Below are 22,942 nucleotides of genomic sequence, written 5' to 3' on the forward strand. Positions count from 1 at the left end.
CGTGTACCAATGGAATATAGAACTAATAGTCTAATACATGTTCTAATAGTGTACCAATGGAATATAGAACTAATAGTCTAATACAGGTTCTAATAGTGTACCAATGGAATAGTGGCCTTCACCAGGGGGCATCGCGGGGTCTGTGTCTACCTGACAAAGCCTCCTGATTGGTCGAGGGACACAGTGGATGTCTGAAGACTTTATGTAGAAGTTTGTCTGATATCTGAGCGTCAGAATATGTGCGACAACAACTAGCTTCTGCCCGAGGGTTCTAAGGTTCTCTTGGCAGGCCAACCCAATCAGAAATATAAAAAAGAAACCATATCCACAAACGAGTGATACAGAAAAAACATCTGTATCGTTTATTTTCTAAATAAAGCCTCTGCATATTTTTAATTGGCTTCTTAGGCCTGGCGGTATAATACTTCCTCGGTTCATAAAGTAAGAGGATTATAAGAGAATCTAACATGATAATCATGCAGGAATATGGGCCGGGAGAAAAAGGTAGCTCTCCTGCCCCTGGATTGGTTATTTGGCTTTAGAATTTTCACAACAAAAAACTTTACTCCCAAAACCACCTACATGGGAAAATGCTTAATCCTAAACTGAATCCTAGAAATAGCCCATATTGTTATGCCATAATGTGGGAGCACTGTGTGTGTGTGTGTGTGTGTGTGTGAGTGTGTGCATACATACTTTTTTATGTGTATGTGTGTGTGTGTGGGTGTGTGTGTGTGCATACATACTTTTATGTGTATATGTATGTGTATGTGTGTGTGTGTGTATGTGTGTGTGTGTGCATATATATTTTTATGTGTATATGTATGTGTGTGTGTGTGTATGTGTGTGTACATACTTTTTTATGTGTATGTGTGTGTGTGTGTGTGGGTGTGTGTGTGTGCATTCATACTTATATGTGTATATGTATGTGTATGTGTGTGTGTGTGTGTGTGTGTGTGTGTGTCTGTGTGTGTATGTGTGTGTGGGGGGTATCAAAGAAAACACATGATTAATACGCTCTCTGTAAACTCTCCCTTGTCACACATCCACGTACGCTTGCTCACAACCTCTGTGACGCACAAACACACACACACTTCAAAATGGCACAAACACACACTTCACAAAGGCTCTCTCATCATTAATTGGCTGTTTAATCCACTGGAATGCCGCTAATTAGCAGGGAGCAGGTTCACAGTCTTGCTCAATCTGCACCCTCACAATGGAAGGGCTGTAACAGCCATCTCTCTCTCTCTTTCTCTCTCTCTCTCTTTCTTTCATTCATTCTCTCTCTCATTTGCTTTCTCTCTCTCTCTCTCTCACTCTGTCATTGTCTTTCTCTTTCTCTCTACCTCATTCTCTCTCTCTTTCATTCTCTTTCTCTCCCTCTCATTCTCTCTCTCTCTGTCATTCTTTTTCTCTCTCATTCTCTCTCTCACTTTCACTCCCTCTCTCATTCTTTCTCCTTCCTTCTCAGTGTCTGTATCAGGCGTTCTTATAAGAGCCACAATGGACACACACCCACTAGCATTGACCACACTATGCATGCATGCACAAACACGCTCACTCACTCCAAAACATGATAAAAAAGACGACAAATGTGGACATATAAATTTCAACTATGTGTTAGCCGTTTCCACATACACGCACACGCACACACACACACGCACACACCCGCACACACATACACACACACACACGCACACGCACACACACACACACACATACACACACACATACACACACGCACACGCACACGCACACACACACACATACACACATGCACACACACTCACACACATACACCACACACAAATACACCACACACGTTCACACACAACAATACATCGAAACGAGGCTACTTCAGCAAACTAACTACTCTTCGCTCACTCACATTCACAAATATACAACTAATATTAACCATTTCAACACAAAACAAAACATGTGTGCTTCATGGCATGCCAGGAAACAGAGTTATCAAACCGACCAATACACATTTCCTCACACACATATTTTACTTCAAATGTCAGTGAGGAAATTAAAAAATCACACACAGACACACACACACACACACACACACACACACACACGCACATGTGAGAGAAGGGGAAATCTTTCTGACCTGCTGTCTTTTGAGGTGCATTAAGTACAAAAGTGGTTGAACATGTCTACAAACAGTGTTCATCGCTTCACTAAGTGGGTCCATCTGAGGAAGTCAAACCCAACCAGACCACATTTGAGTGTGGGTTGGTGCATTAGTGTATATGTGTGTGTGTGTGTGTGTGTGTGTGTACTATCTACAGTAGCCTATCTTTACTGATACTTTTATAATGTATAAGTGCGGGCTCATTTAGGAAAACTGATGGAAAACAGGTAAGTTCATCAACAACAAGAGAGAAGTGGGTTGGGGCACAAACATGGACAGGGGATGAAGTCAAATAGAGCAACAGGGGGGTCAGTCAGGTCCAACCTTGAGCCAGGTGGGTCAGAGGTCCCGTCTGGTGTGCTTGGGGTGTTTTAGGGTGGACTGGGGTGAGATGGGGCTGGGAGTGGGGGTAGGGGGGCAATAAAGGGTGGCCCAGGCCCCTCTCCGACTCACTGCTGCTGTGGCTGAGGCTGGAGTTGCGTCTGCGGCTGCGTCTACGGGGCAAATCCAGCTTAGCGGCTAAAAGAGGCCTGAGAAACCTGCCACAGGGCCCCTAATGCAGCCCCGCTGTCACCCCCAATCACTCACACACACCTAATCCCCCACGCTGTGACCTAACACACACTCTCACACACACACACACACACACACACACACACTCACACACACACACACACACACTCAAGCACACACACACACACACACACACACTCAAGTACACATACACTCACAGGCACACACACTCACAGAAACACACAAGTATGCTTGCACACACATACACACACACACACACACACACACTTACTCTACACATACATATAGACACATACAAACACCCACTCACACATTCACATAGAGACACACAAAGTAACACACACACAGTGACACACACACTCCCTGTAGTGCTGTTACCTAAAGCGCGTGGACCACGAGCTGGCTGCTGGGACCAAGCACCGGCTGACACCATCGGCAGGGTCAACGCCACCATGCCAGTGCAGAGGGAGGGGTGTGAGTGTGTGTGTGTGTGTGTGTGTGTGTATGTGTGTGTGTGTGTGCGTGTGTGTGTGTCTGTGTGTGTGTGTGTGTGTGTGTGAGGGGGCACGAAATAAAATGCGGTGTGTGGACACGGGTGGGGGTGCTGAATGGCACACTGTGTGGCCGGCATCTATGCATTTGGGCTTGTTTTAGTCAAGTGCTTCGCTTGCAAAGTGCCTTGGTGTGGGGTGGACGTGGGCATGTTTTAGCGTCCAGTGCTTCGCTTGCAAAGTGCCATGGTGTGGGGTGGACGTGGGCATGTTTTAGCGTCCAGTGCTTCGCTTGCAAAGTGCCGTGGTGTGGGGTGGACGTGGGCATGTTTTAGCGTCCAGTGCTTCGCTTGCAAAGTGCCGTGGTGTGGGGTGGACGTGGGCATGTTTTAGCGTCCAGTGCTTCGCTTGCAAAGTGCCGTGGTGTGGGGTGGATGTGGGCAGACCCGCTGGCATGGGGTAGACATGGGGTGGACGTGGGCTGATGCTGGACTGGCATGGGGTGGACATGGGGTGGACGTGGGCTGATGCTGGACTGGCATGGGGTGGACATGGGGTGTCCGTGGGCTGATGCTGGACTGGTATGGGGTGGACATGGGGTGGACGCTGGGCTGGCATGGAGCTAAAACAGTAACAGCAGGCCAGGTCACTGGAGGCAGCCAGACGATGAGTCAGATTTTAAACCCTTTAACCGAGAGGCTGCCGTAGAGAAAAGGACACACACACACAGACACACAGGCATGCACACACACACGCACACACACACACACAGGCGCGCACACACACACAGGCATGCACACACACACACACACGCACACACACACACAGGCATGCACACACACACTGGGCATGCACACACACACACAGGCACACACACACACAGGCATGCACACACACACACACACGCACACACACACACACAGGCATGCACACACACCTGCCACACACACACACAGGCACACACAGGCACACACACACACACACAGGCGGCACACACACACAGGCATGCACACACACACACACTGCACACACACACACACACACACAGGCATGCACACACACACACACCTGCACACACACACACACACACACACACACACAGGCATGCACACACACACACACACACACACACACACAGGCGCGCACACACACACAGGCATGCACACACACACACACACACACACACACACACAGGCATGCACACACACACACACACACACACACACACACACACACACACACACACACACACAGGCACACACACACACAGGCATGCACACACACACACACACAAAACTACTGTTGATTTGAATACATGCCTTCCAAAGAACATATAGAGAATTGCTTTTGTTTGGTTTCTTAGTTTTGTAGTTTGTTTCTTCCTTTCTAAGCAAACATCTATTTAAATTGTGCAAAAGCCGGCTGATCATCGGTCATTTCAGGCGAATCACTAATTACTCGCATCAGATCAATAACGCAGTTGTCAAAAGTGTCCAAATATTGACCTATCCTTTACCTCTCTTTTACCTGTTTGTTATTATAGGTGTGGTTTAGCAGGGCTCAGGAAATGGCGACTTTCATCTCTCGCCTCTCAGACAAGGAAGCTTCTGGAACGGACACAGTGTTGGGGTTGGTATGACAACTAAAAGAATGCTACGCAGATGGATGTTTTTTTAAATTCTAACATTAATGTCAATTTCGTTTGAGAATTCGGCAATACCTAAAACACAACAGAACAAGAATTTATTCACCCTGAAAATGTATGTAATAGAGCTTTTCTATCAGTCTAGCCCTATTGCATTCAATCGTTGTGCTTGTTTTTGGTTTGGTAATTCATCTATCATTGGCATTAAATATAAGAGCCCAGTTATTGTAATAGTGAACACATCTTTCCCCCACATGCGTAATGATGGGGCCACTGAATGGACACTATATTTGAAAGTCTTTTTTATTTTTTTATAGTAGGCTACATTTTTCAGAGTAACACACATTTTCTATATTATTTTCTTCATATTAATTCTTACAGTAGCGCATATTGCTTTACATCGTTGTGAAATTGCTACATTCCTTAAGACGTTGTTGCACACAACATGCACACAACATTCGCTGTAGTCACATGAAGGCTATAAGGCCTGCAGTGGCCTTGTTGGAACTCACGCATATCAAGTATAACACTTATTATCCATTCAAGCATTTTAGTGAGTGTGAGTCCATAGGTGAACATCTTTACTGAATGTATAATATGCTTGTATGCTTTTAAATTGTACTGACACAAGAGCATAGATTATCTGTGTGGAGGTAAGATGGATCGCTTTTTTATTTTATATTTTAGTTTTTATTAGACTGCAGTGCAAGCACAAAGGCAAACTACTATTTTTTTTTTATCATGCATGTCTTAATTTGAAAATGTTCTGACTATAATTCCGACCTGCTATTTTTGTGATGAAAAATAAAGTGACTTTTAAACAGATAGATTCTTTGTAATTTATTTTGCTTTATAACTCACTGATATAGATATATTATGTAGATTCTTCTACAAATAAGGTCGTTCTGAAAATGAGAATGAACATATTGCTGGTCCTGTGTTGTCACTCATGTGTTCTGTTCACAGCCATGTGCAGGCGTAATCGTGTGTCTCAGGTGAGAGTCAGTTAGAGTGACATCAGGTCAGTAATTGAGCAAGACATTTATCCGGTCTGTAGATTAGAAGGTCACTACGAGTGGAAACTAGCATACTTGCGGGAGCTATTTCTGAGCGCAAAAATGTATTATTAGCCTACAGGCAGCAAGAGCAGACGTCTCCTACGATGTGCTGGTAGGCCTACACCTGCGGGGGTGGGGGTGGGGGGGGGGGGGGGCAGTAAATTGTTGTTGAAGTTATGTCAAAATAATTGTCGCTTTGTTGTTTGTATGCACCATAGTCCTAAGTGGTTCAATAATATAGTGCCACAAAAGCCATAGCCTATCCTATGAATTATTCCACATTTGAATGTAGCCATAGGTATGAGCTACACCAGGCGCGTAACTGAAGCGTTCCGTTCGCGACGCGTAAAATCCATTTTAGATGAATGGTCTATTTTTTTCGAACGTACGCCCCACTGGTGTAGCTACTTCCATTGATTATAATAGAAGCTAATTGTTGCAGCAGACGCAACGCGAACGGAACGCTTCAGTTACGCGCCTGGTGTAGCTCAGCCCTTACGTTTCTAAAACTGATATGGGAGAGGGCGGAGAAAATAAACAATATGCCTCACTGCGCTGCCGCTGACATAAATGTTATTGCATGTCTGATGCAATAGTCCAACATTGTTAGCTCTCAAACCTCTCTCGCTCAATGTCAAGTGGCCTAGGCAGCACCTTTTGAATTTTTCTTTTCTTTTTGCCGTTTTTCTTTCTTTTTGCGTTGCGTTTTGTGATGCCGACACGCCCTGTGAAGTAGTCTAACAGCCTTTTCCACGGGCAGACAGCCATTAGATCTCCTGTCATAAGCTTCCAGAAGACATCTCAGGTGAATCTTATCTGTAGGCCAGACTCATAGGCCTATTGCTTTACCCTCCCTAGCGACGGTATTGTCAACTAATTGTTGTAGCCTACCTGGTTATGTAAAATGTTTCCATTTGGCAGTCGCCAAAGATATCTGAATCTCAAATGTTGCGCATTCAAATTTGGAATTTGTTTAAATTGTTGCACATTATGAGAGGACAAATTTACTTTGCAGACCTATGGGCAACGGTCGACTAGGCCAATCCAATTTTTTCACATTAAGGTAGCCGAGGTGCTTTTATTTGTCTTTTAGCAAGCCCTTTTTTTTAAAACAAAACAAAATAAAATGGTACTCACTGAACGAACGGCTACAGTATAATCAAGTGTAGGCCTTAGTTCGCCGTTGCCTCACACTCTGGGCTTTTCACCAGACATGCAAGCCCCATTCACAAGCCGCATCTTAGTTTAAGCACAGTACACGAGCGCCCTCTAGCAAAAATTGATATGACATGCACGTTACGCATGCGAGATAGGCTAAACTTTGGTCCCCAAACGCATGCGAGATACGCTAAAGATAAATAAAGTCTGATAGTAGTCGGCTCATGATCTCACTGCAGGATACCTCTACTTCGGATACACATTCATAGTCAACGAAGTGTGCTTTTGGTCTAGTCTATAACAAACAAACAAAAAAGAACAAAATTGGGAAAGGCTGATGCATAAAATATGTTTGAATTGGTATTTTAAGTCCTGGGTCACCAAATAACTTTTCATAATGTGCTCTAGTTACATTGCTATTGTGGGCTGTATTCTCCTGAGTGTACCTGCCCAATTAAGTCAGTGATTGGTAGCCAGGCTTGTGCAAAATTCCAGAATTTAATTGAATCTGGCTGTTAAATTCCAATTCAATTCTTGAATTCCACTTGCATTTCAATTGAGGTAGCAAACAGGAAGCAGAATTGCAATTCGAATTGTGCACAACCCTGTTGGTAGCCTAATAAAACTTCATGTGATGTGTGTATGGATACATTAATATTGTTGCAACAAATCTACTCCCATCCATGTTTAAAAGCTTCTATTTGGCCTGCATCCTGAGGAAATGCCTTTTTAAGTAATTGAGTGGCTGTGATTGAAATCCATGGAGACTTTCCAGCTAGATTGTAACGGTGTGACTCCTTGTCAAATGAATGGGATGATCACGTTTCATTACTTTGGACAAGTAATCGTTTTAGGATAGTTTTCTTAACTTCTTAAGTCATATACTTTAAACAGCTCTTTATAGTTCAGCTCATAGTTCTTTTTTTTTTTTAATGTTGTTAGCAATTTGGTCTAGCAGCAGTTTACCTTTTATCGTGGTGGCCAGATCCTCAAACATGTATATTACTTTTGCATTTACTAATTTAGCAGAGGCTAACTAACTTTTCATAATGTGTGTTCAGACGTGCGTGTTGGTAGCTCCTCTGGTGTCTTACTGTTTAGCTGTGAGTAGCCCCACAAATCCTCTACACACCAAGACAGAAGAAGAGACAGAACTCTGAGAGAATTCTTATTCTTTGTCAAAAAATGGTAAAAAAATGATATCTTTTGAAATTGAAAGTGATTGATAGTGACTGACTGACTCAATTATTGTGTTACATGCTCCAAATGTAAAGCACTTTGAGCTGCATTCTGTGTATGAAAGGTGTTATACAAATAAAGCTTATTATTAAATTATTATTAGAACTCTAAACCTGGATCAGTCTGGTTTGCAGAAAACACATAAGGATGAAATACAAAGCCCACTGTGTGACATCCATTTATTATCTATCTTTTATGAGAATTTTTGAATGAACAAAGATCCGCTTTTTTTAAACATTGGAACATTTCCCCAAACAAAAGAAAACAAAACCACAACTAAACAAAATTAAAAATCATCAAATTCAGATAAAATATTAAAGTTATTAGATAAAAAGGTTGTCACGTCAACCTGAGTAATTCAGGATCTAGTGGAACAAAGACAAAGTGATCTCTGAGGCCGTAGCCATAACAACCACCTCAAACTGAGGCCGTAGCCATAACAACCACCTCAAACTGAAGAAAGTAGCTTTCTTCATCTCAACACACTGCACATGGTGACATCTCTCCGCTTAATCCGCACGTTGGGAAACGACATGCCCTACGGACTTCTTCTGACCACACAGAGCAGAGAAGGGGCTTGGGGAGAGTGGGGAACTAAGTGGAGAGGACAGACACATCGCCCTTTCACAAGCCTGGCATTTCAGGATGCATGATCTGGCAACACAAATTATTTCACCACCGAATTAAAGGTTGGAAAGAGAGGAGAATAGGCAAAGTATTGTCAAATTTGACAGGGAATGAAGCTATTGCTCTCCCTATGATGGCCAAGATTATTCAGATGTTGTCTTTTCGGAAAATAAAGACAACTTGATTTTTTTTAATTTTTTTTATTCTTTGTCAAAAAATGGTAAAAAATCTTATCTTTTGAAATTTGCTCCATCTCTTTCCTTTACATATGTTTTGGGTTATCATGAAAGGAGCCCGTGCATGTACTTTATATCAAAAACAGGAATCACACACCAATGTAATAACAGTAATTGTCAATATTGCAATAAAATAAACAATTGCTCAAGAGATGCTCTGACTCTGAATAAAATGTGTGCTGCTGATCTGACATTCACACAGACACACACACACACTCACAGCAACAAAAGACTCCATATCCGGCTGTGACATGACATGTGTTCTGGTAAGGTTAAGAAATCCAGACTATTTTCTAGCACCCGGCAGAAGATGTTTCTACTCCTGAAGCAGATGAGTCCTGAGCCCCCCTGACTTGTTAGAGAGGATTCTTAGAACCTTGTTAGAGAAGATTCTTAGAACCTTAGAAGAAACAAAACGCACATCCAACCTGTGAAAATCTGCCCTCAACCCCTCTCAACATCAGAGAAGTCAGCTATAGCAAGCGCCCTGAAAGTTACGGGGGGCAAAAGACCTGCCGTTGTGGGCGTGGGTGTCTATGTGGACCTGATCAGCAACACATGCTGGTACATGCACAAAAGAGTACCGTAAAAAGTCTGCTGCCGAGAGCACTACGAGAGAGACACACAACTACACACTTTATTCTTGTGTATAATAATCACCATTAACACTACAACTACAAAAGACAGAAAAGGAGGGGGAAGATGGATTGAACAGAGGAAGAGGAGGGGGGCAACAGACAGAGTAGGGTGCGAGAGGAGGGGGGGGGTTGGGCTGCTTAAGCACGCTCCCCGCGGATGCGGCGTGCCAGCTGGATGTCTTTGGGCATGATGGTGACACGCTTGGCATGGATGGCGCACAGGTTGGTGTCCTCAAACAGGCCCACTAGGTATGCTTCGCTGGCCTCCTGCAGAAACACACAAACACAATACACACACACACACACACACACACACACACACACACACACACACCAGCATTAGAAACCTATGCCATTAAATGCAGACTTTCAAACCTATCCTCCAATGACAATGCGTCAATTCAGAAGTAAAAATGATGTTAGTGGTCTGACATTACCTGGGTCAGACTGGTGCTACACACTCATTAGAAACAATGCAGCACCACTTGTGGATTGCCAAAATAACATGCTATCCCCTTTATCTTGGTTCTCCTCTATTGGTAGTTGGGTAATTTCCACGTCAAATCAGACAAGGTTATTGCTGCACCGTCTCTGATTGGTTCAAACCTTGTCTTTATCATGAAACTAGCTTTTTTTGTACCTATTTAGTATCAATCATCACTTTGTCTTAAATACAATGTTGCGTTAACATGTCGATAATGGGCATGAATATATTAAAGATAAAACAAGGGGAGGTTGTACGGTAGCTAGTATGAGCATTTAGTGTACAAAGTGCCAATATAACTCTTTTTGCACTTTGTTCCGAACCTAGAGCCTTGTCTTCCATCCTACAAAGTTTGGTATACCACTTTTTAAAATAATAATGCCCTAACATGGCTTCTGAGATAAAGCATTTTTGAGAGTGCAAAATCAAGGGCAAAAAAAATAAATAAATAATTGAACAAAAATATTTTACAGGTGTTAAGTTTTGGGACCTAAACTTTATGTAGACAAACTTCTGCAAAAGACGAGACGGTCTGTGACGGTGTGACTATTTTTCTGGATTCTGTCTGATTTGATACGGACCAAGAATGCACATGCGTTATGTGTGCGTGTGTGTGTGCGTGTGCGTATGTGTGTGTGTGTGTGTGTGTATATTACCTGCAGAGCTCCAATGCGGTGTGTGTCTGTATGTGTGTGCGTTTGTGTGCGTGTGTGTATTACCTGCAGAGCTCCAATGGCCGCACTCTGGAAACGCAGGTCCGTCTTGAAGTCCTGGGCAATTTCTCTCACCAGGCGCTGGAAGGGCAGCTTGCGGATCAGCAGCTCAGTGGACTTCTGGTACCGACGTATCTCACGCAGAGCCACAGTTCCGGGCCTTGTGGGTTCACAGGAAAAGAGGAAGATGGTATATCAGCCCCGCACACATTATAATAACTGCCATTGGCCTTTTGCTCACCACCACCAGTCTTTTGTTTAAAAGAGCTAAAGTGGTGTGTGACATTTTTACTGTTGTGAGAGTCAAAACCTACTATAATAAGCAAAATTCATAATGAGAAGGATCAACAAAAATCATTCAAAAGAACTGGAGACAAATCACAAAGATGTATCCATTGTGCGTGTCTTACACAAAGGAAGAACACAAACATCTACTTTTCATTCAGAAATCCTAATTATCAGGCTAATAGGATAGGACACCGGCTACTGGCATTAATCAATTAATTTAGCAGGTCTCAATCCAGAAACAGTAAATGGCAGCCAACAACATGATGGATGAGAGGACAGTATTCTGTTAATTGCTCAGTGGACTACAACTAATTGGAGTGAGTCTGTTGTTGCCTTTTCCTCTTGGCAACACTGAAATCTTATAACCACCTAGTGCTACCACTTTAACAGTTGGGGTGATTCAAGAGTCTCACCTGTAACGATGGGGCTTCTTCACTCCACCAGTGGAAGGGGCACTCTTGCGGGCAGCTTTAGTGGCCAGCTGTTTACGAGGAGCCTTACCTCCGGTGGATTTACGGGCAGTCTGCTTGGTACGGGCCATGGCACCTTAGGATTCCTACAGGCGAGAGGCAACAATAAACACATTACTTGGAAAGTTCAACTTAGATTAATTTGAAGATAATAGCAGTTTTGGAATTAAATATAATACAGCTGTTTAGGTTATATGAAATTATAACACTATATATTTCAGTAACATTTCAGACATTACTCAATTACCTGCGTAAAAAAATACACAGCTGCTATGTTCTCATTTTCAGACGGATATTATTATGAGTATTTCTAGGCCTATGTAATGCGTCATCCAATGAAAAAAAAATACAACGATGTTATCAATCATTGCCTAAGGCTGTCCATGCCCAATGAAAAAAATACTGTACACATGCATATTAGCCAACCAGAGAAGAGATCCCGCAGGAGGCGGGATTAAAGTCTCTAGTTCACTGTTGGCAACATTGCGAATGCCCCGCCCACAATCCTGCGATCATGATGGCGGATGTTTGATACGCATTTCGGCAGAAAGTGTAGCTGAAAAGCCAGCGACAATCGTTACAACTTTGTAATTTACAAGTTTACTGGGCTATGTATCGAGGAAAAACTAACTTGTTGTCGAAGAGGACATCCTAAAGAATAGAAAAACTGATTTCAAACCCAGAATTACAGCAAAACAACAGAATTTAGACCGAGTGAAGCGCAGCATCTATTCGAAATGATTTTTTCCCCGACCGGAGGCTTGAAAACAGCTATTCTGGTTAGGTCGTTTCACCGATTCTGTTTCCCACCTTTTGTAATGCTATAAATAGCATGTTACTAACATTTAAAAAGCTAAATTATAACAGTTTTTTCTCAAATATGTTATTTACCGTTTAAGCTCAAATACAATGCATTACCTGTGCGGAAAAGTGATTTTTGAGTGTCTTCTTGTTATTCCGTTTATCTGGACGTCTATTTATCACGTAGTACCCACAAAAGCGAGAAGTCCAGCGGGAACATGGCTGCCGTGTCAATCATTTATTTCCCATAATGCAACACGGGAGCTAGCGAGTTCTTCTGGCGACATGGGTTTACATCGGCAAACTTGTATCAAACTACGAATAACATTGACACTTAAGAGTAACAATTATTTGCATCATTGTCAAATTGGCAACATTTGAAGTTAGTTTGTAATGAAGTGCGCAGACCGCCTCGAGTTCTCCAACAATGGGTGTTACATTGTTCGCGAGCAGCGTCGAGTCACAGAAAAAGTGGTCTGGGAGAAGAAGGGTCTGTTCTGAACAGTTTTGCAAATACGATTTAGTCACATTCATGACATGAGGTTTATGTAGTCCGTGATTATTACAAACGAACTATACAAGCACAACTTTACTGCAGTTGACCGATTAGTGTGGCGACACATTTTTGGCACCTTAATAAAAAAAAACCTTTATCTTGCATGTTACGGTGCACATTGGCGTGTGTTGTATTCTATGAAAAATATAATTTATCGTTTATTTTTCGGTTTATTGAAATATGCGTAACAGATACCAATCATTTGTCAACTCTTGAATAAACAGTGAAACAAACGTTGAGTAACATCAATTTATTATTCCATCTGCATGAAACATCAGAATATAACATTTTTTAATGACAACTTAAAAAAAGTGAACAGTTTAAAAATAAAAGATTTCAAACCAACCTGAGACGAAATACCAAAACTTGTAATCTGGATAAAAGGGAAGATAATCGAGTAGCCATCAGGAATAAAACTTTTTTTGTTGTACGAATACACCAGTGCTACATATAAGGATGAATCATTTACTGACACTTTTATTATTTCCAACAAAGTCTACTACAAAAGGAGATTAAAAATCATTCCCTTTCCACAATATAAAGTACAGTTTGCAGTTGTTTCCATACATATAAATGTTCTTATGGTCAAAAAGGAACACCTTGCATGTAATAAGATTCTTAAATGCTGGAGATTAAAAAGAAAAGACTAATCAAACCAAACAACGATACCAAAAAAATAGTAATAAAGCACTTCATTTGAAACAAACAAAACAAATGCTCACCCAAAGTGATCAGTAGAGAAACACACACACATGTCTCCTAGTCTCGTTTGTTTTGGGCATAGGCGGGTATTTTCCCAGAATGCAACAGAGACTGAAAACAGATCTGGACCGGACCTGCTTGATCCGAGGCGGGTCGGATCAGAACCCGGCCCAGAACTGTTGCAGAATCGGCAGCCTTTTGGGGATCCAGCACCCTGAGAAGGAACTAGTTTCCTCTAACTTCTAACCCTCCTACTACCCCCACAACAGACTCTCTGATGTCACCGCTCCAATCCATCTCACGCTGCGGAAATGCTCGTCCTGTTATGAATATCAAAAAAAAGAAATAAAGGAAATTACACTTGATGCCTTTAGCGCCGTGTTTGGATTTGAGACCCTCGTGCATAACCAAAGACCATGTCCACACTAGACAGAGGCTCATGTACCTTTACTAGCACATGGAATAAAGTCACACAGTGACCCATTTCTTTAAGTGGGTTTGTGCGATGCGCAATAAGCTAGTACATAGACAAAAAGAGTACCCCTAAAACTTTGCTGGCAAGAGCACTATAAGGAGACAAGACTACACATTTAATTCTTTTTTTCCATAATCATTGTTACTCTAGAAAATACTTAAGAAAGAGGGGGAAAGACGGACTGGTCATAGGAGAGAAGGGCAGGGAGGAGGAGGCGGAGGGAGAGGCATTTAAGCACGCTCCCCACGGATGCGGCGTGCCAGCTGGATGTCTTTGGGCATGATGGTGACACGCTTGGCATGGATGGCGCACAGGTTGGTGTCCTCAAACAGGCCCACCAGGTATGCTTCGCTGGCCTCCTGCAAAGTACATGGGTAAAAAGGGGAGGTGAGGTCAGGACAGTGAAAAACGTACTAATGCAGGACAGTGTTTCCTGAAAGCGTTATTGTGGAACTACCATAGTAACCATGGAGACACATAGTTCAAAGTGATGGTCTGTCAGTCAAGTGATGGTGAGTCAACAATGCTTTCTGGAACACACCCCAGATCATTGAAACTAATTCATAGGATAACAGGTAGGCAGACTGAGTGACTGACCTGCAGAGCTCCAATGCGTTATGCGTGTGTGCGTGCGTGTATTACCTGCAGAGCTCCAATACGTTATGCGTGTGTGTGCGTGCATTACCTGCAGAGAACCAATGCGTTATGTGTATGTGTGTGTGTGTGTGTGTGTGTGTTTTACCTGCAGAGCTCCAATGGCCGCACTCTGGAAACGCAGGTCCGTCTTGAAGTCCTGGGCGATTTCTCTCACCAGGCGCTGGAAGGGCAGCTTGCGGATCAGCAGCTCAGTGGACTTCTGGTACCGACGGATCTCACGCAGAGCCACAGTTCCGGGCCTTGTGGTGAAGGAGGAGGAAAAGGAGATGGGTTATTATGACAGCATAGACACACTGCCTGGCCACAATGTCATCTTCTACTTTACCGGGGTGTGTTTCCCAAAAGCATAGTTGCTAACTAAGTTAGCAACTTTGTTGGTTGCAATGCAATTTCCCCATTGCCAACCAACTAAGTTGCTAACAGGTTAGCAACTATGCTTTTGGGAAATGCACCCCTGGTCATGTTCTTTGTGATGCTCACCTGTAACGATGGGGCTTCTTCACTCCACCAGTGGAAGGGGCACTCTTGCGGGCAGCCTTGGTGGCCAGCTGTTTACGAGGAGCCTTACCTCCGGTGGATTTACGGGCAGTCTGCTTGGTACGGGCCATGGCGTCTTGAGTTCACCTGCAACAGGTGAGCGGCAACATAATTAACACTTAGATATTTCAAATGATTATATTTACTAAAATAAATTAAGTTAGTGCTGGCAGAACTGTTGGTTTTATATAAAGAGTTAGTGTAAGTTTAAGGAATAATATATTTGCTTGTATATCTTACTTAGTTATTCAAAGATAAAGTAACTTTTTTTTGTTTTCCCCCCACACTTCCACCAGCAGAGAAAGATCATTAATCAATCAGACGTCGGTCTGTCTTCGGGCAGTGTTGCAATGTCTATGTACACAAATACATCTCAGTCTTCGAAACAAACCCCAATCGGAACGACAGTGGGGCGGGAGATGTGAACCTCTGAGCGAATAGCATTCAGCGTTGACCATCTCCCTCGCCCCCCCCCCTTTGATGACAAGATGGAGGCTGCAGATGTGTATGTAAACGGGAAGAGCTAAAACTCCCATATGAGGTCGACGAAACCTTCGAAAATACTATTTTTTCTTACACTAAAAATCGTTCCACGCAGTCAAACATGAAAGAGAAGACTCCGAGGATAACAGTGGATGTTAGTATTTTCGAGCACGTGCACTCTGCGACCGCGTTTAACCCCAGCAAGTGGGCAAGTACCTCCTGAAGAGCGGAAATTTTGTGTTGCACCACGGCTGTTTCCCACCAGCCTTTCCAGCCGTCGTTTTAGTTTATTTCTTTTAGTAGCTGTAGTCAACTGAAACAACTGTAATTTCATTTCTAATTAATTATTGTGTGCTAATAATTATTATTGATAAAGTTACAAGTTAAAATTCAGAGAAAGTTGGACTTACTTGTCAAAATAGGAAACAAACCGAAGAAGCTCCTCACTCTGTTCTTGTCACTATTTACTGGGTTCACACAATGGAAGTGAGGAACACTTTTGAAGGGAAAATGGCTGGTTTCCCATGATGCATCTCATTGGGCGGTAAATTCAAAATCTATTTTGACTGGTTGAGCGGGAATTCACTTTTTTGTTACTATTTAACGTTACAATTTATATTTTATTCTGAGTGTGTAGTCGATGCGTTTTAAAGAAGAAAATGCATACATCATGTTAAGTTAAATAGTACTTATCCTAAGTAGCACATTTTTTTAGATTAGATAAATTATGTAAATAGAAATCATTTCTGCTGGGCTATTCTTTTGTAAAGATATGTGACCCCACTCTGTGCCTTTATGTGTTGGACAAATATATTATTTTTATTTCTTCTAATTCCATTTCCATTATGACCTAAACATGAGTGTGTACTGTTACATAGTTTTTATTTTCGATAAGCCTGAATATTTGATATAGCCTATAACAGGCCAATATTAAAGTTGTGAAAGAAAACTGTGTACTGTTAGATTTTTGTCCCTTATTTGCAAGATACCTTTTTGTTGTTTGACTGACTACATTTAGACTCTAGAGTAGACATGAAATCAGAAGCTTATTGTCGTCCATTGAATACTATGTTCATTCAAGTAAAATACTGAAATGTTCCATTTAAAATCTCCAACCCCCCACAAGTTAAAGAGGGGGTTGGGTTAGGTTAAAGGTCAGAGGCAGCAGGCATACCATGTGACTTCTCCTTGTCCAATTGGATTTTGGCTTGGGCACCCTGAAGCCCAACACCAGCTAGTCTTACAATTAATGGCACATATTTGTTCTCAGATGGGATTTTCTGAATACCATTAATGGGCATAATGTCAAGCAAAAAACAAAAGACATTCCTTTTGATTTATTTGCACTCTGGGAACATTTAGTTTGTTTTATGTAAGTGTTTCCTTTGTTTCACTTTGTTATTAGTTGCCATTATACTAATAAATAAAAACACATTCAGATTAGTATTAAAACTTTTATTATAATTCTTTAGCATTTTGTTCAATAGGGCTATAACATGATCTAAAGATTTAAGGGAAATTGGTTAGAAAGAAATTGAAGGGGAGAAAAATACTAAAAAAAAAATCAATGTATTTTTGGAAAAGCACCACACAGGGAAGCTGGAACCCTCATGTCAAGATGTGGTGACAGTCAGTGATAGACTACGTGACATACAAATGAGTGGGGATTGTGGAAATATTGTGGAAAAACAGAGATTTGTCTTAATTCTGTCCATTTGTGAACAAATATATTAAACATATACCAACTTAAAAAATGACGTATTGTGTTTTAACCAGCAGAACATAAAAAATGACCTGAATGTGTGTTGACATGATATGTTCCAGTGCAGTCTACTATTCAAAAGAGCAAGTTGTTAACATTTAGCTAAATGAAACTCTTCAACAAAATGTTCAACTTTGCCTGGAAAGCCTTAGCAACTAGGCTATTCATTGGTCCTTTCAAAATGACAATACAAATAATTCACATTCATTGGCTGGTGTGTCAAATGTCACCTCCAGTACAGTCTGGTAATGTATCAATGTTGTTAAAGGAAACACAGTCAATAAACAGTACAGGCTACAAAAGAAGTAATAAAAAAAGTGACATTTTAAAAACTTTAGAAAAAAATCTTTGCTTTTACATATATAACCCACTCTGTCCCCACTTCCTGCGCAACACACACTGCAGACACACCACCTCCGAGTTGCTGTGTGCAAAAGGCTCCCTACACACCTGGCACAAACCATCATCTTCATCGGATGATTCTGAGTCGAGACCACCTGGAGCTGTCGACGGGCCTGGAGTCGGACTGGGCGGATGTTCTGGAACACCTGGAGCGGAAAGTTGTTTCTCTTCATGAGCGTCATGGCCGTGGTCTTGTACGTTAACTCTGGGCACTGAGTCAGAATGAGTGTGGCCATTTACACCATGGGTGGTCTCCAAGTCTTTATGGGTGGGGTTTTCAAAACAGTGGGTGGATGGTGTTGTGTTAAGGGTATGGCTTTCATCATTATGAGTGGATATGGTTGTGCTGGGGGTGTGGTTTTCAACACCATGGGAGGATACTGTTGTGTTGAGGGTGTGGCCTATGTCATTATGAGTTGGTACTGTTGTGTTGAGGGTGTGGCTTATGTCATGAGTGGGTACTGTTGTGTTGGGGGTGTGGCTTTCATCATTATGGGTGGGTACTGTTGTGTTGAGGGTGTGGCTTAAGTCATTATGAGTGGGTACTGTTGTGTTGGGGATGTGGTTTTCAACATTATGAGTGGATATGGTTGTGTTGTGGGTGTGGCTTTGGGTCCCATCAGTGACTGCCGAGACACTGTGATTGGGGTCGTTTTCCAAATCACCGGTGGGCTCTAGTGTGCAGTGGAAGTGGTTTTGGTCATTGTCAGTGGGTGATGAAACACTGAGAGTGTGCATCTGGGGGTCCTGGATGTGCTTCTGGCTACTGTCGGTGGTAGATCTTGCATCTTGGACAGGTTGAAGGTCATCCTGTGGCTCAGTGACAGGGGGAATAACGAGAGAGAGGTCCACGTCATCACCCTGTCCCCACTTCCTGCGCAACACACACTGCAGACACACCACCTCCGAGTTGCTGTGTGGAAAAGGCTCCCTACACACCTGGCAGAAGCCGTCATCTTCATCAGATGATTCTGGAGAGTCGAGACCACATGGCGTTTGGCCACTAGGTGGCGTCAACAGTTCTGGAGTTGGACTGTGCGGCGGACTTTCTGAAACATCTGGAGCAGAATGGAGTTGCTCTTTTTCATGAGTTTCATGAATTGGCTCTTGCCCATTTAGCATGGGCACTGAGTCAATGTGGATGTGGTCTTGAACATTTAGAGTGGCTGCCAAGTATTTGTGGGTGTGGCCTTGTTCATTGAGTGCGGAGACAACATTGTTGTGGGTGTGTTCTTGTATATTTGTGGTGGGTGCCAATTCTTTGTGGGTGTGGTCTTGATCATTAACAATGGGTGCCAAGTCTTTTAGTATGTGGTCTTGATCATTGAGAATGCGTGCCAAGTCTTTTAGTGTGTGGTATTGATCATTTACAATGGGTGCCAAGTCTTTTATTATGTGGTCTTGATCATTGAGGATGGGTGCCAAGTCTTTGTGGGCGTGGTTGTCAACAGTATGGCTGGACACTATAGTGTTGTTGGGGTGGTGTGGCGTTCCAGTGGTGCATGCTGAGGCGATGTGGTCAGGGCCGCTCTCTACACTCTCGGTGGGATCTGACGCAGAGTCGATGTGGTTCTGATCACTGTGGGTCGGTGCCGAGCCTGTGGTGGCGTGGTCATGTAAATCATGAGTGTCGTCATTGATATCATGAGTGGCAAGTTCAGAAGTGTGGACAGGTTCCAGAACATTCTGCAGCTGGGTCACAGAAGTCGTACTGAAGTGATCTGCAGTCAGGGAGTGGGAGTGGTTTTGGATGCTGCGTGTAGGTGACAAATCACTGAAATCATGGGCGGCACCCTCAGTATTGTGAGCTGCTTCAAGATCATCCAGTGGTTCGCTGACAGGGGAGATAACGAGAGAGAGGTCCACGTCATTGCCCTGCCCCCACCTTCTGCACAACGCACACTGGAGGCACACCACCTCCGAGTTACTGTGTGGAAAAGGCTCCCTACACATCTGGCAGAAACCTTCATCTTCGTCTGATGATTCTGGAGAGTTGAGATGACCCGTTGTCTGGCCATTCCCTGCAGTTGAAAGGCCCGGAATAGGAATGTGAGACCGTACTGAAATGTCTGGGGAATGATAAAGGTCTTGCAGATCATGAGTGCTGCTGGTGCTGCCTTGCCCATCTTGAGCTACAGCAATGCACGTGTGGTTTTGAGTGTCATGGCTGCACCCACCACCATTGTGGATGGACGCGGGTTCACCGTAAGAATCAGTGAAAATGTCAGGATTCAGCGGGAAGACAGCACAGGCCTTAAAGCCGTCCATGATGTTATTTGAGGCCGTGGCCAGAGGCATAACTCTGCTAATGATTCCTGTGATATCATGAAGTGTCATTGTTTTTTCGAGGACTAGCAAGTAGCCAGCCATCAATGGCTGCGTTTATGTGTGTTTTAATGGGCCCATAGACATACCTCTCCATGGGAAGCAACAGGTGGGGGCTGTCTGGGGGAAATGGCATCCACACGATGCCATTTCCTATAGCAAAATGAAGGGTTTCAATGGACAGGTATGACCCATGATTGTCTGTCAGTAGGACACAAGGCTTCTCAGGGGAACATTTTGAATGTCGCACAAAATGCCTCAGGAAGTCAAGAAATTGTTCCTCCTGCAGCCAACCCCCACCACTGTCGACAGGGGCAGATGTGAGAAGATCCTGCCTAAATGTTTTTCTCGGGAAAACAAAGTAAGGTGGAATTGCGATCCCAGTAGCAGAGATGGAACACGCCACGGTAACCAGGCAACGCTGCTCAGCAGAGGTTATGGCCGCCTCCTTCTGGAAGTCCCTCCTCGTTCCCACCCTGAGCGGTTTTTCGCCTTCGGTGACCCCAGTTTCATCCATGTACCACATAGCTTCGGGTCCAAAGCGATGTCTCTTCAGCACATCATCCAGGTTCCGGAAAAACAGGTGAACATTGTTTTTGTTGAAGCCACATGACCCACCTAGTGCACTAGCATGAGAGCTGCTCATGGGCAGGGTGGGGTGCTGCTTTAGGAAAGCAGAGAGCCAGTCTTCACTCGCCAGCTTGTCCTTCTGCCATGATGAAGGCACCGGTTGCTGGTGTTTCACTGCAAACTGGTAAGCCAATCGCCTGGCTTTCTCTGGAGAAAGACCAAAGTAATTACTGGCGGCAGTGAAAATGCAGGAGGCCAGTTCCTTTTCCAGATCACCACTCAACTCTAGCCTTTCTGCAGCATGGCCTTCTCTGTAGGTAGGATTTGCCTCCACTGCTTGAATTTCATGCACTGAGATGTGGTCACAGAGGTGGGTAATTGTGTGATAATTGGTGCTGAAGTCCTTGGCTGTGTCCATTTTTCTTTTCTTATGCGACACAACATGCTGTGCAGCTTTTGGCACTGCCCCCTGCACTGGGCGCCCTCTACGCCTTTTTCTTTGGTATCCTTTCACCATGTTAACTCTGGAAACAAAACAAATGAACATTTCATCATTCTGTCAAACTGACAACGTGGAACAGAGATGATCGACCGACTAACACATTAGTATTTTACAGCTGTGTGTTGACTGAACATCTTGAATTTCCCCTTGGGGATCAATAAAGTATCTATCTATCTATCTATCTATCTATCATCAAAGTAATTCAAGTTCAGTCATCGCTGTACTGTACTAAAAACTACCCTTTACAAAAAAAACTGCACTACTTCAACTGTCAAAACTACAGTTTTCTGAGTATCAAAACTGCAGTTTTAGAGGAATTATTTTCAATATCCAATGCAATATTTTGGATGCAACCACATTATTGTATTACACTGTACTTCAGATAAACTGCAGTATAACTGCATTTTTTGTCCCATGACTGCAGTTGTTTTTGTAAACAGTATGTACAAATGTAGTCATCTATTAAACGTCATGAAAAAGTCGTAAGAATATCAAAACATTACAACATCTAATCCATTATAATTACACATAAAACCTTTGCCAAGCCCAAAACTATCCCAGACTATTAATCACAGATAAACTGCATTCTTTGATTATGCATAGTCTTCAATCCAAATAGGCTAACGAAAGACTTAATTAGATAATACAAAGAAGGCCAATCACAACAATACGGTCTGAACATAGTAGCCAATTTGTAGCCTCCTGACAGTAAACATCAACAACTGGTTCAGTCTGGCCATATCTTGCAAACTCGGCTATGGTTATTGTACCAGCGTCTCCATGTGCATTGTTCTTCCGAAATAACTTTAACATTAAACATGCTGGTTTCCGCCAGGGTTATGATATGGACAGAGATGGCGCATGGATCAACAAGAAATTAAGAATTGCTATAGGCCTACTTCTTTCACCTTACGTTAGTAATGTTATACCCACGCGCACGCCAGTCCAGGTTTGGGAAACGTCCTTGTTTGGCCCGCGTGCTCTGCGTTTCTTCCTGTTTTCCCATGCAACTTTCTTTTATTCACGAACAAAACTCCTTCAAGGACAACACTCTTTTTATGCCAATGCAAACAGAAGACAGAAGAGTACTTACCATCCTAGACTGACACCCTCACGGTTTGATTATGTGGAAAGATAAGGCAAAGTTTAGTAGGCTAGTATGATGGTCTCTGGTCTGATCATAGGTAGGGGGTGTGTGGACAGGTGTGTCGTCACATTGGATAAGCCTGCCATGCGCAGAAGCTCCAACTTGAGTAGTCAGTTATTTGAGGAAGTATTGTGTTACACAAACACGTGCTGTGTTATCACTAGATATTCTTTTGAGAAAACGCTCCTGCTCGTTCTCACTCACAACATGCCGCCTGTGTGTTTTGGTTCCTTCCGCTGCATCCCTGCTTCTCAGCATACCCGGATGACCGAGTGCTGCATGATTGTTTAAATTCCACA

General features: G+C 43.1%; 3 protein-coding genes across 4 annotated transcripts; all 3 read right to left on the minus strand.

Moving 5' to 3' along the window:
- Positions 1 to 8,433: 8,433 nt before the first annotated feature.
- On the minus strand, positions 8,434 to 12,791 carry LOC125308804 (histone H3.3A). Its single transcript, XM_048265409.1, has 4 exons — positions 12,643 to 12,791; positions 11,668 to 11,810; positions 10,973 to 11,126; positions 8,434 to 10,036 (listed from the first exon to the last, which is right to left on the minus strand). The coding sequence occupies exons 2-4, from the start codon at positions 11,793 to 11,795 to the stop codon at positions 9,908 to 9,910; spliced, it is 411 nt and encodes a 136-aa protein (XP_048121366.1). The 5' UTR covers positions 11,796 to 11,810; positions 12,643 to 12,791; the 3' UTR covers positions 8,434 to 9,907.
- A 525-nt stretch (positions 12,792 to 13,316) lies between these two features.
- LOC125308806 (histone H3.3A) lies at positions 13,317 to 16,403 on the minus strand. The gene is made up of 4 exons (XM_048265410.1): positions 16,346 to 16,403; positions 15,396 to 15,539; positions 15,001 to 15,154; positions 13,317 to 14,617 (listed from the first exon to the last, which is right to left on the minus strand). Exons 2-4 carry the CDS (start codon positions 15,521 to 15,523, stop codon positions 14,489 to 14,491), a joined length of 411 nt encoding a protein of 136 aa, XP_048121367.1. The 5' UTR covers positions 15,524 to 15,539; positions 16,346 to 16,403; the 3' UTR covers positions 13,317 to 14,488.
- A 1,200-nt stretch (positions 16,404 to 17,603) lies between these two features.
- On the minus strand, positions 17,604 to 22,844 carry LOC125308803. Of its 2 annotated transcripts, none has more exons than XM_048265407.1 (2): positions 22,590 to 22,844; positions 17,604 to 21,518 (listed from the first exon to the last, which is right to left on the minus strand). In XM_048265407.1, exon 2 carries the CDS (start codon positions 20,467 to 20,469, stop codon positions 18,052 to 18,054), a length of 2,418 nt encoding a protein of 805 aa, XP_048121364.1. In that variant the 5' UTR covers positions 20,470 to 21,518; positions 22,590 to 22,844; the 3' UTR covers positions 17,604 to 18,051. The 2 variants fall into 2 exon arrangements, with proteins under 2 accessions (XP_048121364.1, XP_048121365.1); XM_048265408.1 differs by lacking the exon at positions 22,590 to 22,844 and adding an exon at positions 22,410 to 22,430.
- Positions 22,845 to 22,942: the final 98 nt, after the last annotated feature.

The sequence above is a fragment of the Alosa alosa genome, chromosome 15 (assembly GCF_017589495.1).
Source record: "Alosa alosa isolate M-15738 ecotype Scorff River chromosome 15, AALO_Geno_1.1, whole genome shotgun sequence".
Lineage (NCBI taxonomy): Eukaryota > Metazoa > Chordata > Actinopteri > Clupeiformes > Clupeidae > Alosa > Alosa alosa.